Below are 15,354 nucleotides of genomic sequence, written 5' to 3'. Positions count from 1 at the left end.
CTAGCTCAGAAGATTGAGAAGTGATTTGATTGAAGTATATACCATCCTGAACAGTCTTGTCTAGGTGGACATGGGAATGACGTTTACTTTTTTGGGTGACCCTCATAAATAAGGGACACTTTTATTTTTACTGTCAGGGTGCCCCCACAGGCAGAGGATTGAGAGACTTTGGAACACACTGCCTCAGAAGGTGGAGGAGATGTGGTCATAAATTTTTTTTAAGGCAGCGATAAATAAATTCTTAGAGGAGTCCAAAGTTATTGGGGGTAGGCAGGAATGTGGAATTTAAAATGCAAGCAGATTAGTCACAATCGTATTGAATGGCAGAACTAAGTTTGAGCAACATGACTAAGATGTAGGCCATTAAGTCAGTTCTGCCATTCAGTAAGATTGTGACCGATCTTCACCTTTTACTTTTCTCCTCCCTCCCCATAAACCTTGATTAAAAATCTCTTTAATTCAGTCTTGTATATACTTAACAATGTAGCCTCTACAGACCTTTCTGATAAAGTATTCAACAGATTAATTACTCTCGGAAGAAATTCTCCTCATCTGTCTTAAGTGATGACCCCTTAGTCTATGATTATGCCCTCTGGTCCTAGAGCATCTATCCTAGCGAGCCCTCACAGAATCTTTTATTTCAATAAATTCAATTCTCGTTCTTCTGAACCCCAATGAGTGCGTGCCCAACCTCCCCATCATCTCATAAGAAAATTCCTTCATCTCTGAGATGGACTTAATGAACCTTATCTGGACTACCTCCAATGCCACTATAGCCTCCTTTTAAATAAGGGGACCAAAACCGTTCGCAGTATTCTACGTTTGGTCGACAGAAACCGACCCTTCTGTCCAACTCTTCCGCTCTGACAAGACATCCCAATCTGACCTAGTCGCATGTGCCAACGTTATTTGGCCCTTAAACCCTTCCTATTCATATACCCATCCAGATGCCTTTTAAATATTGTAATTGTTCCCACCTCTACCACTTCCACTGGTAGCTCGTTCCAAACATGCACCACCCTCTGTGTGAAAAAGTTACCATTGGGTCATTTTTAAGTCTTTCTCCTCTCACCTTAAACCAGCACCCTTCCAGCCCAGGCTATTCACTCTAACCATGCTCCTCCTGATTTTCTAAACTTCACGTCACCCCCTCATCTTCCAATACCTCGGGGGGAAAAATGTCCCAGCCTATTCAACATTTCCCTATAACACCACCCCAAGATTTCTCTCTTTAAATAACCCATTCCTGGTGAAATAAAGGCCAATATTCTATTTGCTTTCCCTATTACTTGCTGAATTTGTATTCTAGTTTTTTCATGATTTGTGCAGTTGCACTTGTCTGCAGTCTTTTTCCATTTAAATAGTATTCAACTCCTCTGCTCTTCCTGCCAAAATGAATTAAATAATAGTGGCCCAGTACTGATCCTTGTGGCACCCCTACTAGTTACAGACTGACTCCTGACAATGCTTCCCCAGTCCAACTCTGTCTTCTATTAGTTAGCCGATTCTCTATCCTTGTTTATTTACTACCCCTAACATACAGGGTCATATTAAGCAGCCATACCCTAGTACATTATTCTTTCAGGAAATCCAAATATATTATATGTATTTGTTCCCCTTTATCTATCTTGTTAACTCTTCAAAGAACTATAATCTCCTTTTCAGGTACATTTTTCCCTTCTTGAAGCCATGTCGATAAGTGTGGCACTGAAAAAGCACAGCAGGTCAGGCAGAATCCGAGAAGCGGAGAATCAACATTTTGGGCCTAAGCCCTTCATCAGGAATGTGCCTTCTTGAAGCTGTGCTGATGTTTATTATGCATTTCTAAAAATTTTGATATTCCATCTTTTGTAATCTAGCATTTTCCCAAATTAGACTGTCCTATAGTTTTTTTTGAGTACAGATGTTATGTTGGCAGTTTTCCACTCCCCTGAGACTTTCCCAGAATATAAGAATTCTTGGAAAATTATTAGCAGTGCAGCAACTATCCTTGACATTCCTTTAATATGGAGTGCAACTCACCTGTGGCCTATTGGCCTTTAGCCACATTTTCTCTAGTCCCTTTTATCTAGTAATGGTCATTGTTTTAACTTTGTTCCTTGACTATTTAGTCTTTTTTGAATGCTGTTTGGGTCTTCTACCTTGAAGACTGATGTCAAGTATTCATTCAACTCCTGTCTCATTTCTTGGTTGTTCATTATTTCCCCAGCCTCATTCCATAAGGATGCTGTGTTCACTTGCACCTCTCATCCATATTGTATCTTTAGAGAAATTCTTGCTATTTAGTTTTATATTAGTTGCTAGTTTGCCCTCAAGTTTCATTTTCTGACTATTATCGTTTTGATAATTTATTAGCTTTTAAAACTTCCCAATCCTTGGACTAATATTTACCATATTGTATGTTTTCTTATTAACAGTTTTGATGCTATCCTTAGTTTTGTTTGTTAACCATGATTGGTTGATCCCCTACCTAGAATCCTCCTCTCTCATTGGGGTATATCTTTGTCATTACCTATGAACTATTTTAAGCACCTGCCATTATTCATCACCCATCTTTTCTGATGAACACTTTTGTGCCAATCTATTTCAGCCTAGAGTACAAGAGCAAAGAGGTGATGGTCACCTGTTTTAAGGCACTTGTTATACTTCAGTTGGAGTATTATGTACAGTTGTGGGTACCACATTATTGGGAAAGATGCAAATGCATTGAAGAGAGTGCAGAAGTGATTTACATGACTGGTTCCAGAAATGAGAAACTTCAGTTACGAGGATAGATTGCAGAAGCTGGGACTGTTTATCATGAAGAGAAGGCTGAGAGGAGTTTTGGTAGAGGTTTTTGGTTAGAAATAATGTATAAGTGTTGGGGAGAAGACAGGAGATTGGCAATAGGTAATCTAATTTGAAGAGCTGGAGCAGAAATGCTAGACTGATTAACAATCCTGTGATTTTGTGAACCCTGGCGTTGGGCAGCCTTTCAGACTCGCCTGAGAGAACAATATCTGTCCCACTAATTATACAATCCCCTCCCACTTTTACATGCCTATCTCCCACATGCTTAAATGACTCACTGTACCCATGGTGCAATGGTCAGTTTTCCCATCCTCCCTGCGATCCTGGTCTTGCTAACCCAGTGCAGAATGGTCTACTTCTGCTTCGAAATAAAAATATGTATGCACAGACTCTTCCTATTCATTTGGTATTATGTTATTCGGGTCAGAGTAGTTAATTATTAAACTACCAGAAAAGGGCGTGTGTCTCTTCTCTGGAAAAGAAGCTCTGAGAAGTAGCCTAATCAAAGTTTTTGAAATAATGAAGCAGTTCAGTAGGGTAGACTTAGGTTGCTGCCTGTCTGCTTTCACACTCCTGAGCTTTGCTGTCCCACTGGTGACCATGCCTTAACTGCCTGCGTCTCAATTCTGAAATCCCGTACTAAGCATCTTTTCTGTTCACTCCTTTAAGACACTCCTTAAAACAACTTAAATATAGTCCTCCTAATGCAATGAAACATACCAAGGCTCTTCACAGATATTATAAAACAAAACGTCACATAAGGAGTGTCAGAAAACTACCTTTGAACAAAACCTCTTCATCAGGTGTCCCAAAATCTCTCCTTAAATTGTAGTTGTTACAGCGTTAATGATGCACCTTGAAATTGTTCACTGCATTAAAATTACATTTTAAATATTGTGAAGTTATCCAAAACCAGAGGGTTATGGATGTAAAATAAAAATAATCTGTTGGAAATACTCGAGACAATCTGGCAGCATCTGTCAGTGTGATCCACCACCTAACGTGATTTCCCTGGAACCTTTTCCAGCTGAATTTACCCCCACATTTGAGTAGCTTCTTCACCTTTTCCCCTTTTTAGAGTCATCGAATCCCTACAGTGTGGAAGCAGGCCATTTGGCCCATCTAGTCCACACTGCCCCTCCAAGAGCAGCCCACCCAGCCCCACACCCTTACCCTGTCCCCATAACCCCACATCTCCCCTGGCTAACCCACTTAACCTGCACATCTATGGACTGTGGAGGGGGAAGCTGGAGCACCTGGAGGAAACTCACGCATGCACGCATAGGGAGAATGTGAAAACTCCATTCAGACGGTCGCCCGAGGGTGGAATCAAACCTAGGTCCCTGTCGCTGTGAGGCAGCAGTGTTAACCACTGAGCCGCTATACTGCCCAAATAAAAGGTGTTGCTCTGAGAACTGACATGGGTCCAAGCTGTGCATGGCTTTTTTGTGGGATATCTGGAAAATTCCTTGTTCCGGTCCTCCTTGCGCCCTTTCTCATCTCTCTTTCCAGTATGTTAACAACTGCAATCATGTCATTTCCTGTCCTTGACCTGAACTGAAGCATTCTGTGAAATTTGAGAAATCCGTTCTGCTAAGAGGCATCGATGTGTAATAATAACTTTCTTTCTGCATTGATACAGCCAGACCAACTGAATATTTCCAATGCTTTGCTTTGATTTGATTTCAGATTTCTACTACATACAGCACTTTGCTCTGATTACAAACATAAGAAAGTCATTAATAAATCCAAAAAGAAGCTCTAGAAAGTTCTCGGCCAGAGAGTGATGACAGTATGGAACTTGCTATCACTTGGAATGGTTGAAGCGAGTAGCATGTGTCCCTTTAAGGAGCAGCTGATTAAACATACAATCTCGAGAGAAATGGCAGAATATGCTATTTGGGTGATATAAAGTAAAGGTGGGAGGAGGGTTACGAAGCACAAACACTGACATGAACAAGTCAGGTCTGTTTCTGTGCTGTGATTTCTATGTAGTAAAGGTTCATTTAGGGAGGTTGCATGCAATAGTAATATCACATGAAAGACAGCTTGGCACTGTGAGCTGCAATGTCTCGATACTCTTTCCTGCTGTTACTTGCTGTCCATTCTGCTGCATGTCTGTGTCATCAAACCAGATTGCGCCTGAATATGATGATTTCCTAAAACTCAACCATTACCTGTATTTTGGGCATTGAGCTACACAGCTCATAACATTCTTTCCAAATACTGCCCAGAATTTCTAATTGTATGAGTCACGTGGCAGCAGTTGGCACATTGGGTTGTTCCTGCTTTGCAGCATTTCATATTTGAGTCCCGGGTTCAAATATCAGATAAGGCCTCATTTACTGTCTGTTTTTGTATTACTTGGTTGTGTTTAAAGGACTTGTGTGGTGCAGTGGTCGTGTTCATACCTCTGGGTCAGAAAACTCATGTTGAAGCCTTGGCTGCAGAAGTGGTGCAACTTGTTTGAACAGCTGGTTAAAAATAAATCTCTCCAATCAGACACAGATCGGGAAGTAATACACTCCTACCATTGTACTACACTGGCAATGTACTTGATACCTTGTATCAATAGTAATCAACCCAATGACTACAGCACAATCTTAATTGTTAATCTGGGAAAAGGAACTCCTTCACTTGTAATGCACAAACCGATTTTAAAACCAGCACATTAGCAAATAAGTAGCTTAAAAATTCTTAAGCAAAGCAGTAGCTGAACACATGGAAATCTGTGACTGCCAAACTAAGTGAACTGCTGCACCCAGCAACTTGAGTAGAGAAGTATGGTTGTCCTCGTGAGGGGAAATTGATAGACTGAAATGTCAATCAGAGACCCTCAGGGGGAAGGGGGGGTGGGGGTTGGGGATCAGAATACTGATCTTCTTGCTGCTTGTATTAGTACCTCTATGCAGCTGTAATAACTGTACTACATCAGTTTGCTGTCAGTATGAATAATGCCTTCTGTGTGATAGCTTTATCCACCGCATCTAATTGGGTGGATTCCCTTGACAGATACTGGCCACTTTGCAGTTGTGTTACCCAGTTCAGAATGACAGTGTTTTAAAATTTTCTTCTCAAAAAATCTACCCTTTCCATAAGCAGCTGAATCTCCCAGTAATTGAAACTTCTAGTCATGTGTGTAAAGTCAGTGGAGTAACAGTGCCACTAGTTGCTCTGCCATCCTTCTGCTCACTGTTAAAGGCAGTCAAACTATGTTGTTAGATCATATCATTCAAGCTAAAACTAGGAGCTGAATTTATTTACAAGCGCACATAATGTCATTAAGTGGCAATGCATAAGAAGTGCTTGTGGTATAATTCTCCTTCAGTAAACATTTCCAAATAGTAAATGGTTCTTTTCAGTCCTTTCAATAATGTTTACTCAAATTAATCTTTAAATTACAGAGAAACCTCGATTATCTGAAGGACAGGGACGAGGAATGTTTTGTTCTGTTAATTGATGTCGGATAACATAGTTAGCCACACATGGGGACCTTGCAATCTTGTTTGGCTAATCCAAAATTCGGTGAATCAAATGCCGGATATTCTAGATTCTCCTGTATATTGTAGGGAAGACTGCGCAGGACCTTCCAACCTGTTTGGCTAGCATGCATAAGGAAGTAAAGATTATAAGCAAACCTCACCAGTCCCTGAGCAGCTTTACTCTGTAGGTTAAATTCTTTATAATCAAGCACTTTGATATTAATGATTCCTAATGTTTTGTAAGGATATACAAATGAACTGTGCCCTTTCAATCACTTGGTAGGTTTGTTGTCCTTCACAATTAGTCTTGGTGCCTTTGCCTTTGGGGCCATTTTCACTGAAATATCCATTGTTCTTTCAAGAATCAATGGGTGGTGGCACAGTGGTTAGCACTGCTGCCTCGCAGCGCCAGAGACCTGGCTTCAATTCCCACCTCAGGCAACTTGTTTGCATGGGTCCAAACATGTGCAGATTAGGTGAATTGGCCATGCTAAAATTGCCCGTAGTGTTAGGTGAAGGGGCAAATGTAGGGGAATGGGTCTGGGTGGGTTGCTCTTCGGAGGGTCGGTGTGGACTTGGTGGACCGAAGGGTCTGTTTCCACACTGTAAATAATCTAAAGTAAGTAATCTAAAGAATTATTCCTGCCCTCTTAGTGCAAAACTGTAGTCTGACCCATATCAAACAGTCTCCTCTTCTCTTTGAGACTGGAGAGTGTCTGAGTAGTATTTTGCTGCTAGACACCAATTTAAATCATCTGTTATAATGACTGAACTCTGTGGCACCACTCTATGCAGCGTTTGTAAAATATGATTTTAGTCTGCCTAAAGTTCCTGACATAGTACATCTAGGTGCTTTACATATTTTTATTTTATTTTAAAAGAAAGCACTTCACTCAAACCTACCAAATGCGCTGCAGTCCTGCTGTCAGCTATACAATAGTAACATCTCCAGTTCCCTGAACTTGTTCCCATTCTTGCCAAAACTTCATTGTGTATAAAAGGATTGTTTAGATCATTATATACTGAAGCATAATTTGAATAACCAGAACTATGGTAAATGTAAAATACTGTCATTGCAGTACAAACAAAATGACCTTTGTCAGGCAGCATCTGTGGAGAGAGGGTTGCAATTTTGATGGCTGTTGGCATGAAATGTTCACTGTTTCTTTCTATACATGCTATCTGACCAGAGTGTTTTCAACTTTGTCTATTTCATGATAACTCTTGGAAAATACTTTGTTTCCAATCAAATTAACAAACGTGACCACTCTCAGCTTATAGTTATCTTCCTTGCCCATCATTCCCTTTTCTCCCAAACCCCTTCCAGACTGTCGCATTACTGATAGAATCGAAAACAAACCAGTTCCATCAGACAAGTTGTACTAGCTCACTTGTATGACATCTTGAAGGGAATAAAACATTCTAAGATACCTTGAGCTGTAGGTCCGAGGAGCTCCTATTGAGTCCATGCAGATTCCAGTTTTGACATTTCTGAAGTCCTGTACATGGTTGTGGTCACCAAGGCATTCTAGGAATACCCTGGCTATAGATGCAGCAACTTGATTCAGGAGACTTGACTTATTGTGTACATATAATGAGTGATGAAATGCAGGCTAGGAAACCTCAGACTCATAAACTTTGAGGACTTTATAGAAATTGTGATGCTAAGCAGAGCTGAGAAATGGAGTTGTAATGTTATGGCTAAATTGAGCCTCAGGTTGAGAAACTGATTAAAAAACCTCTCCAACTGTTGGCTTGAAGCGTTTCACGGTGAACTGTTTATGGAACAGTCTTCCAGCTACAGTATTGATGCAACATTGGAAATATTGAAGTTAAGTGCTGTGATGACAAGACTGTTGGTTTTAGTAGAAAGGTGAACAAAATAGACCAGTTGTTCTGGCATCTGCACCGACCTTTTCTGAACTGGTGAAGTTAAACAGTGATTCCACACTTGTAAAGTAGAGGGGGGGAAAAGACGAGGCCATTAAGGCACTCGTGTTCTGCTATTCATTGAAAGTAAATGTAACTGATGGCCTTTGTTTCCTCCTTCTGTGAAGCCGTGAGACTTACAACGCGCTCACAAACTGGCTGACGGACGCCCGGACGCTTGCCAGTCCCAATATCGTGATCATTCTCTGCGGGAACAAGAAGGACTTGGATGCAGATCGAGAGGTCACGTTCTTGGAGGCGTCTCGCTTTGCACAAGAAAATGGTAACTATCTACCCGGTCAAGCTGAACACTTTGTTTTTGGTTTTACCCTTTATCAGTCAGGATGGTTTTAATCTGGCTAAGCCAAGACCTGCCATTTGGAGGAACCTGTGACAGAGCAGAAAAGCTTTTGTAAGGATCAAATTTTGTTCTATCCCAGCCGTTGATTTTCATCCTTTCTCACGCAAGCACTCTTTACCCAAAGGACATTCTTCAGTGGTTGCAAGCATCTCAGTTGAGCTTTATCCTGGCTTCATTCAGTGTCCACAAAGTCACTGTTCCAGCATCAGTCATTAACTACTGATCTGTTGGGGGTTTGTAATCATGATGGGTATTTTATGGCATCTGTTCAAAGCATTTGTTTTTGTCCTGGCTCCGATCAGCAGTAGAACATGGGAGCACTGGAAAATTCCTGATCAGGTGGGGGAGGAAAAGTAAATACATGACCAAAGCTGCCATCCCAATAAAGGAACAAAATCTGCACCCTGTCTTTGAGTTTTAAGTTTTGCTAATCTAGAGATATGGACGTTGGTTATGGTAGCTGGGTTAAGAACGGAGATCTAAATATGGGTCCATGATCTCCAAAACCTTGGCCATACTAGTCTGGATGCTAGCCACCAATCCCTTTTGTTTTCCTCTGGCCCAGGGGCTATTCCCCAACACACTGCCTGAAAGGGTGATAGAAATAGTGTCTTTCAAAAGAGAATTGGGTACGTAGGTGAAGAGTATTGATATGCAGACCCTTGTGAAACCAAAGAGAGAGAGAGGAGATGTATGCTTCTATGAATTTGATAGTTCCAAACTTGTACCGTGGGCTGAATGGATGACAGTGGGGGCTGCCATTCCAGGCATTCATCTCCTCAGCCCTGTGCAAGCCTGCCACCAAGAGACGCACAGTGAGTAAAAACTAAATCTTTATCGCCCTATGCAGAAGCATCTTTCAGTCCCAGAAGTCAAACCACTCTGTTCAGTGAAAGATTAGTCAGTTTGCATCTGTGAGAGAATTGTTTCTTTGGGAATTTGTTTTAATAGGATGTGAGGATTGCCAGCAAAGCCAGTATCCGTTTCCTATCCCTGATTGCCCCTTGTGAACTCTGACTGACTGGGCAGTTTCTGGATTCCCATGTAGACCAAATGAGTCTGAACAGCTGATGTCCTTCCCCTAATAAAGCAGATGGCTTTTTATAACAATCGACAGTTTTTATGGTTACCATTACCAAGGCTAATTTTCAATTCCAAATTTATTGACTAAATTTAAAATTCTCCAGCTGCCATGAAAACATTTAAGACCGTGCCCCCGTTAAGAACATTATTCAAAGCTCTGTAGACTTGTTGGAGCGATGCCAGCAGCTTTGAAGGTGACAACCATGTGGAAGCAGGGAAATGCAGACCCCATTAGCCTGACATCAATTGTCAGGAAAATGCTAGAACCACAACAAAAAGATAAAAATGGTAAGGTTGGCAAGAGTCAGCATGGGATTATGAAACGGAAGTCAAGCTCAACAAACTTCTTGGAGTTTTTGGAGGAGAGGTGGCACGGTGGCTCAGTGGTTAGCACTGCTGCCTCACAGCACCAGGGATCCAGGTTCAATTCCAGCCTCTGGCGACTGTGTGGAGTTTGCACATTCTCCCCGTGTCTGCGTGGGTTTCCTCCGGGTGCTCTGGTTTCCTCCCACAGTCCAAAGATGTGCGGGTCAGGGTGGATTGGCCATGTATTAGGTGCATAAGTCAGAGGGAAATGAGTCTGGTTGGGCTACTCTTCAGAGGGTTAGTGTGGAATGGTTGGGCTGAAGGGCCTGTTTCCACACTAGTGAATCTAATCTAGCTAGCAAAGTAAATAGAGGGGAACAATGGGTGTGATTAAATGCCTCGAACCAGAGGAATCGTAGATCATAGAATCCCTACAATGTGGAAACAGGCCTTTTGGCCCAACATGTCCACACTGACCCTCTGAAGAGTATCTCAACTGGACCCATTCACCTATCCTATTACTCTACATTTACCCTGACTAATGACCCTAACCCATAATTTTGCATGACCAATTTACCTAACCTGTACATCTTTGGACTATGGGAGGAAACCGGAACACCCAGAGGAAACCCACACAGACACCGGGAGAATGTGCAAACTCCACACAGTCAGTTGCCTGAAGGTGGAATTAAACCCGGGTTCCTGGTGCTGAGAGACAGCAGTGCTAACCACTGACCATTGGGCCATCCTGTAACTCTGCTGATTGCAGAAGTAAACAGAAATCAATGAAAGATGTTGATAGTCCATTATTAAATTACTACTGTAAAATGGTTACATTCAGCCTTCTATTGTCTGCACTGGTTTTCTTCATCTTTGAGATGGATACTTGGAATGAGCAGGTGATTTATGAGGATAGATTAGACAGTCTCTGCTCGTTTCTGCTAGAATTGGGAGCGCTTGATTGGAATGTATAAGATCCAAGGTGGGTCTGGTAAGGGTACTTTTTTGTTCTTTGGCATCTGGAAGAGTGAGGTGACCTCATTCAAACACTGTTCTAATGTACAAATGTCTTACAGGATTTAGCAATGTTGATTTGGGAAGGATGCATCTCCTGCCTGGGGATGTCTCAAATCAAGGGCACACTCTCAGAATAAGGGACATGTCGTTTGAGAACGAATGAGATTTCTTCACTGGTTGTGCATCTTTGGAATTCTGTGCTGTACAAGGTCTATTATTGAGAATATTCAAGACTGAAATCAATAAATTTCGTCATCTTAAAAACATTGAGGGAAATGGAGATAGTGCGGGAGAATGGTGGTGGGAGATCAGCCATGATCTCAGTGAACGGTGAAGTAGACTTGATGGGTTGAATGGCCTCCTGTTCCTGTTTGTGTTCTTATTAGCCTGGGTCTCTGGATTGCTCATCCAATTACACTGTAACCATCCCCTCCCCGAATTGAAGCTGTTTTCAGATACATTGGTACCAGCTGCGTGCACAGAACCTTTGGAGAGAGTGTCAGGGCTGGGTGGAGCCTGGCGTCTGTTTCCTTGCTGTATGACTCTGACTCTCAAGGTTGTGTTTCCTGATGCAGAGCTGATGTTTCTGGAAACCAGTGCGCTGACTGGAGAAAACGTGGAAGAAGCATTTCTGAAGTGTGCTCGGACCATTTTAAATAAAATCGAATCAGGTAAAATAACTTAATGACATGTTTTTTTTCTCCATTATTTTAACCTGCTGATAAATCAGTTATTTCTGATTCCACTTTCTCCTTCTTTGGCTTTGCCGAAGAGCAGTAATGGACCACACTTACTCAAAAGTGGTCGTTCTTTTCTTGTTAGATCAGATGCCAGATGTTGGTATGTTGTTCAATCGTGGCAAGCATTGCAGTCAAATGTCACCTGATATCCAGGTGTAAATAATCTGTTTGTGGTTCCTGACTAGTAACAATTTATAGTGTGTATAATGTATCTGACTACTGACTGCTCCCATTATGTCTGATCCAGTTCTTGCATGGTAAAAGACTTCTCTTGCTTTTCTCCAGCTGAACCCTTAATTAAAAAGAGAGAGAGGTTCGTAATTTTTGCTGAGACTAGATCTTCCAGCTGTAGTGACTTGTTAAAGATGCCACGGTACAATCTTGAAACAGTGGTGCAATCCCACCACATCCTTGTTCTCTAAACACAGTGGCAAAATGGCTCTGTGGCACTGTGATTCAGGGGAATTCATGTGAAACCAAAGTTCCACTGATTTCCTATCTGGCTTTCCATCTTCTATCCTCTAAACTTGAGCTCAGCCAAAAATCTGCCCACATCCTAACTTAACTTTGTCCTCTGTGCTTGCTATCCTCCATTGGCAAGCTTAATTTTAAAATTCTCATCCTTGTGATAGTGGAATGAGGCCATTGAGGAATTCTGTGTCTGGGTTTTCTTGCATTCTTGATTCACTTCAATTCCAACCTTTGGTTTCTCTCTCATCCTTCCAGTCTTGAAGTAGTTCATAAGATCTATCTTTGTTCAAACCTTTTTTCACCTGTCATAATATTTCCTTCAGTGGCTGAATGTCAGACATTGTTTGAAAGGCACGAGTGATGATTATGAATTTAAAATAAATAGGCGATTAGATCTTTCAAAGTTGGAGGGGAGTGAGGATGCGGTATAAACACAAATGCCCTTTAATTGTATTTAATAAACCAGCAAGATGATATACTGTCTTTCTGATGCAGCATATTGTTAGGTTGTTAAAGGGGTGATGTTTTGGTGAGGTTCAGAGCCTTGGGGTCTCCTCACTGTTCTTGGTATATTGACACCATCAGGATTAGTTTACCTGGATGACTACTCCTCTGGATCTGCTGTCCAGCCATTCTGGTTTGCTAACTGTCAGAAAGCATTGGAAATGAGTCAATTCTCGTGCTGCTATGCAGTCGTCTTCATTTCCATAAACCCCTCCTGTCACTGAAAATTGACTGAACCCACAAGTGACCATTCCTTCGCATGTTACTAAGTAAGAGAACTAACACACGTGCATGTAACGTTTGGTCGCATAATCCAGTTCTGCGACCAGTTGGTTTGGAGGAGTCACTTCTGTCTCAACACTAACTCTGCTTTCTTTCTCTAGGTGCTGCCAGACCCGCTGAGTTTCTCCAACTTCTATTTTTGTTTGAGGAATGAGAGCACTGCCCCTTTCTAGCCCAGCAACACTGTGACCAGATGCCTGACTACTATGTAGTCTGAAAATAACTAACTCTGCACAGCTAGTGGGTCTATTCTATTGGGTGATACATTTAACCCAAGTTGAGCTTGTGGTTGTCTATTTCTCTGTTAAAGGCAAGTTACCCCAATCGTTTGTGCTGGAGTTGATCAGGTTGTTTACACATGTTCTGTGTGGTGAACACAACAGCTCTCTAAAAGAGGAGGAAGAGAAAACTGATCTTTTCTGTTTTTGCAAACCTCCAGGTGAGCTTGACCCTGAGCGCATGGGCTCAGGAATCCAGTATGGTGATGCCTCGTTACGCCAACTGCGGCAGCCTAGAGGTATGCAGACACAAAACAAACAACAGTGCAACTGCTAGGCACAGTGGCAGGGACCTGATGCTGCAGAGCTCACAAAAATGGAGGTGAGTTTACTAAGCGCTTGGTAAAGACTTCTCTCGGCATGGGGGATCACAAGAGTGGGACTGGCTACTAGTGAGGTTAAATTGTTAAACAGATTACACAGACTAGTCTTGAGTACCTGTGAGTATAGAAGCCTATGAACTTAAACTGAATTAGCTAAGGTGATTTAATGGGATTAGATTAGATTCCCTACAGTGTGGAAACAAGCCCTTCGGCCCAATAAATACACACCGACCCTCCGAAGAGCAACCGTCCCAGACCTATTCCCCCTACGTTTACCCCTAACACTATGGGCAATTTAGCATGGCCAATTCACCTAACCTGCACATCTTTAGACTGTAGGAGGAAACCAGAGCACCCGGAGGAAACCCATGCAGACACGGGGAGAAGGTGCAAACTCCACGCAGACAGTTGCCCGAGACAGGAATTGAATCTGGATCCTGGCGCTGTGAGGCAGGAGTGCTAACCACTGAGCCACCGGGGACGATACAAAGAAATCCATTTCCTTTGAGCAAAAGTCCGTAACCTTAGACTTAAACCATTCAGTGCAGCCGTGATGTAAGAAAGCACTTCTTCACATTAAAGGATAATGAAAATCTGAACACTGCTTCCCACCACGGTCCCAAATAAAGAAACTGGTGGAATGGGTCATTTTACAATTGCAAACTGAGATTGATGGGCTTTTATTACAGAATGATATTAAGGTAGGTGAAAATAACCAATTGCCTAAAGGCAGATCAAACTCTGGCGTTGAATGGTCATCTCCTGTACTTTGGCACTTTGCCAGAAAGCTGGATTTAAATCCTGAAATGGTTCATGGAGTGCCATCTTTCAACCCAGTCATAAGGGTCATGTGTGAAGTTCCTGTGTCTGTGTCCGTGTCCCCCAACAGCACAAAATCATTATTGTGGAGCGAATTGTCGTTTTTGAGAGCCAGAAGAGAAGATGGTGTCATTTTGTTACTGAATACGGTGGAGAAATAGTCTACTGCACTGAGCCCACCAACGCAAGTCCGATTGAAATAACAACTGACAGAAATGACGGTTAAATAATAGGTGGCTTGTTCTGAAGTTGAAGCTGAGACACATTTGTGAACATTATAAAGTGGTTTATTCTGTGTATCTAACCCCACATTGCTACTGACCTGCAAGCGTTTGGGGATAGTGTAGACAGAGCTCTATTCTGTATCTATCCTTATGCTGTTGGGTTTCCTCTGAGTGCTCCAGTTTCCTCCCACAGTCTAAACATATACAGGTTTCGTGGATTGGCCATGTTAAATTGCCCCTGGTTAGGTGAATTAGCCATAGGAAATGCAAGGTTACAGGGATAGGGAAGGGAAGTGTGTCTGGATGGGATACTCTTCAGATGGCCACTGCAGACTTGATGGGTCAAATTCCCTACTTCCACACTGTAAGGTTCTGTGACTCTATGCTTCTGCCTCTGTCCTGGGAGAGTTTGACGGAATCAGTATTGCGGGAGATTTATTTACATTTTAATTTTAAAAGAATAGAGGGTACTTTACTCTGGGTGTCTAGCCCAGTGCTGTACCTGTCATGCAGTAATGGGGACAGTGTAGAGGACGCAGTATTGACGTTGCGAACACCACTCTGGATGTACCTGTACCAAATGGACTGCAACGGTTCAAAAAGGCAACTCTTCACCTTCTCAAGGCGGATGAGCAGTAAATGCTGGCCCAGCCATGTTTTAGGATGTTTTAGAGTCATACATTAAATACTTGTTGCCTGTCACATAGTTATGCAAATACATTAATAGAGTATGATTAATTATTAA

General features: G+C 42.1%; 1 protein-coding gene across 1 annotated transcript in view; it reads left to right on the top strand.

The window, feature by feature from the left end:
- The window catches only part of rab4b (RAB4B, member RAS oncogene family), a 42,039-nt gene that overhangs the window by 17,062 nt on the left and 9,623 nt on the right, over positions 1 to 15,354 (top strand). The window contains exons 5-7 of the mRNA XM_060856242.1: positions 8,330 to 8,484; positions 11,544 to 11,639; positions 13,405 to 13,565. Coding sequence (XP_060712225.1) covers positions 8,330 to 8,484; positions 11,544 to 11,639; positions 13,405 to 13,520 — 367 coding nt within the window. The 3' untranslated portion in view covers positions 13,521 to 13,565. The remainder of the gene's footprint in view (positions 1 to 8,329; positions 8,485 to 11,543; positions 11,640 to 13,404; positions 13,566 to 15,354) is intronic.

The sequence above is a fragment of the Hemiscyllium ocellatum genome, chromosome 47 (genome assembly GCF_020745735.1).
Source record: "Hemiscyllium ocellatum isolate sHemOce1 chromosome 47, sHemOce1.pat.X.cur, whole genome shotgun sequence".
Taxonomy (NCBI): domain Eukaryota; kingdom Metazoa; phylum Chordata; class Chondrichthyes; order Orectolobiformes; family Hemiscylliidae; genus Hemiscyllium; species Hemiscyllium ocellatum.
Note: the sequence above shows the minus strand (reverse complement) of the source record. Positions and strands in the feature narration are given on the sequence as shown.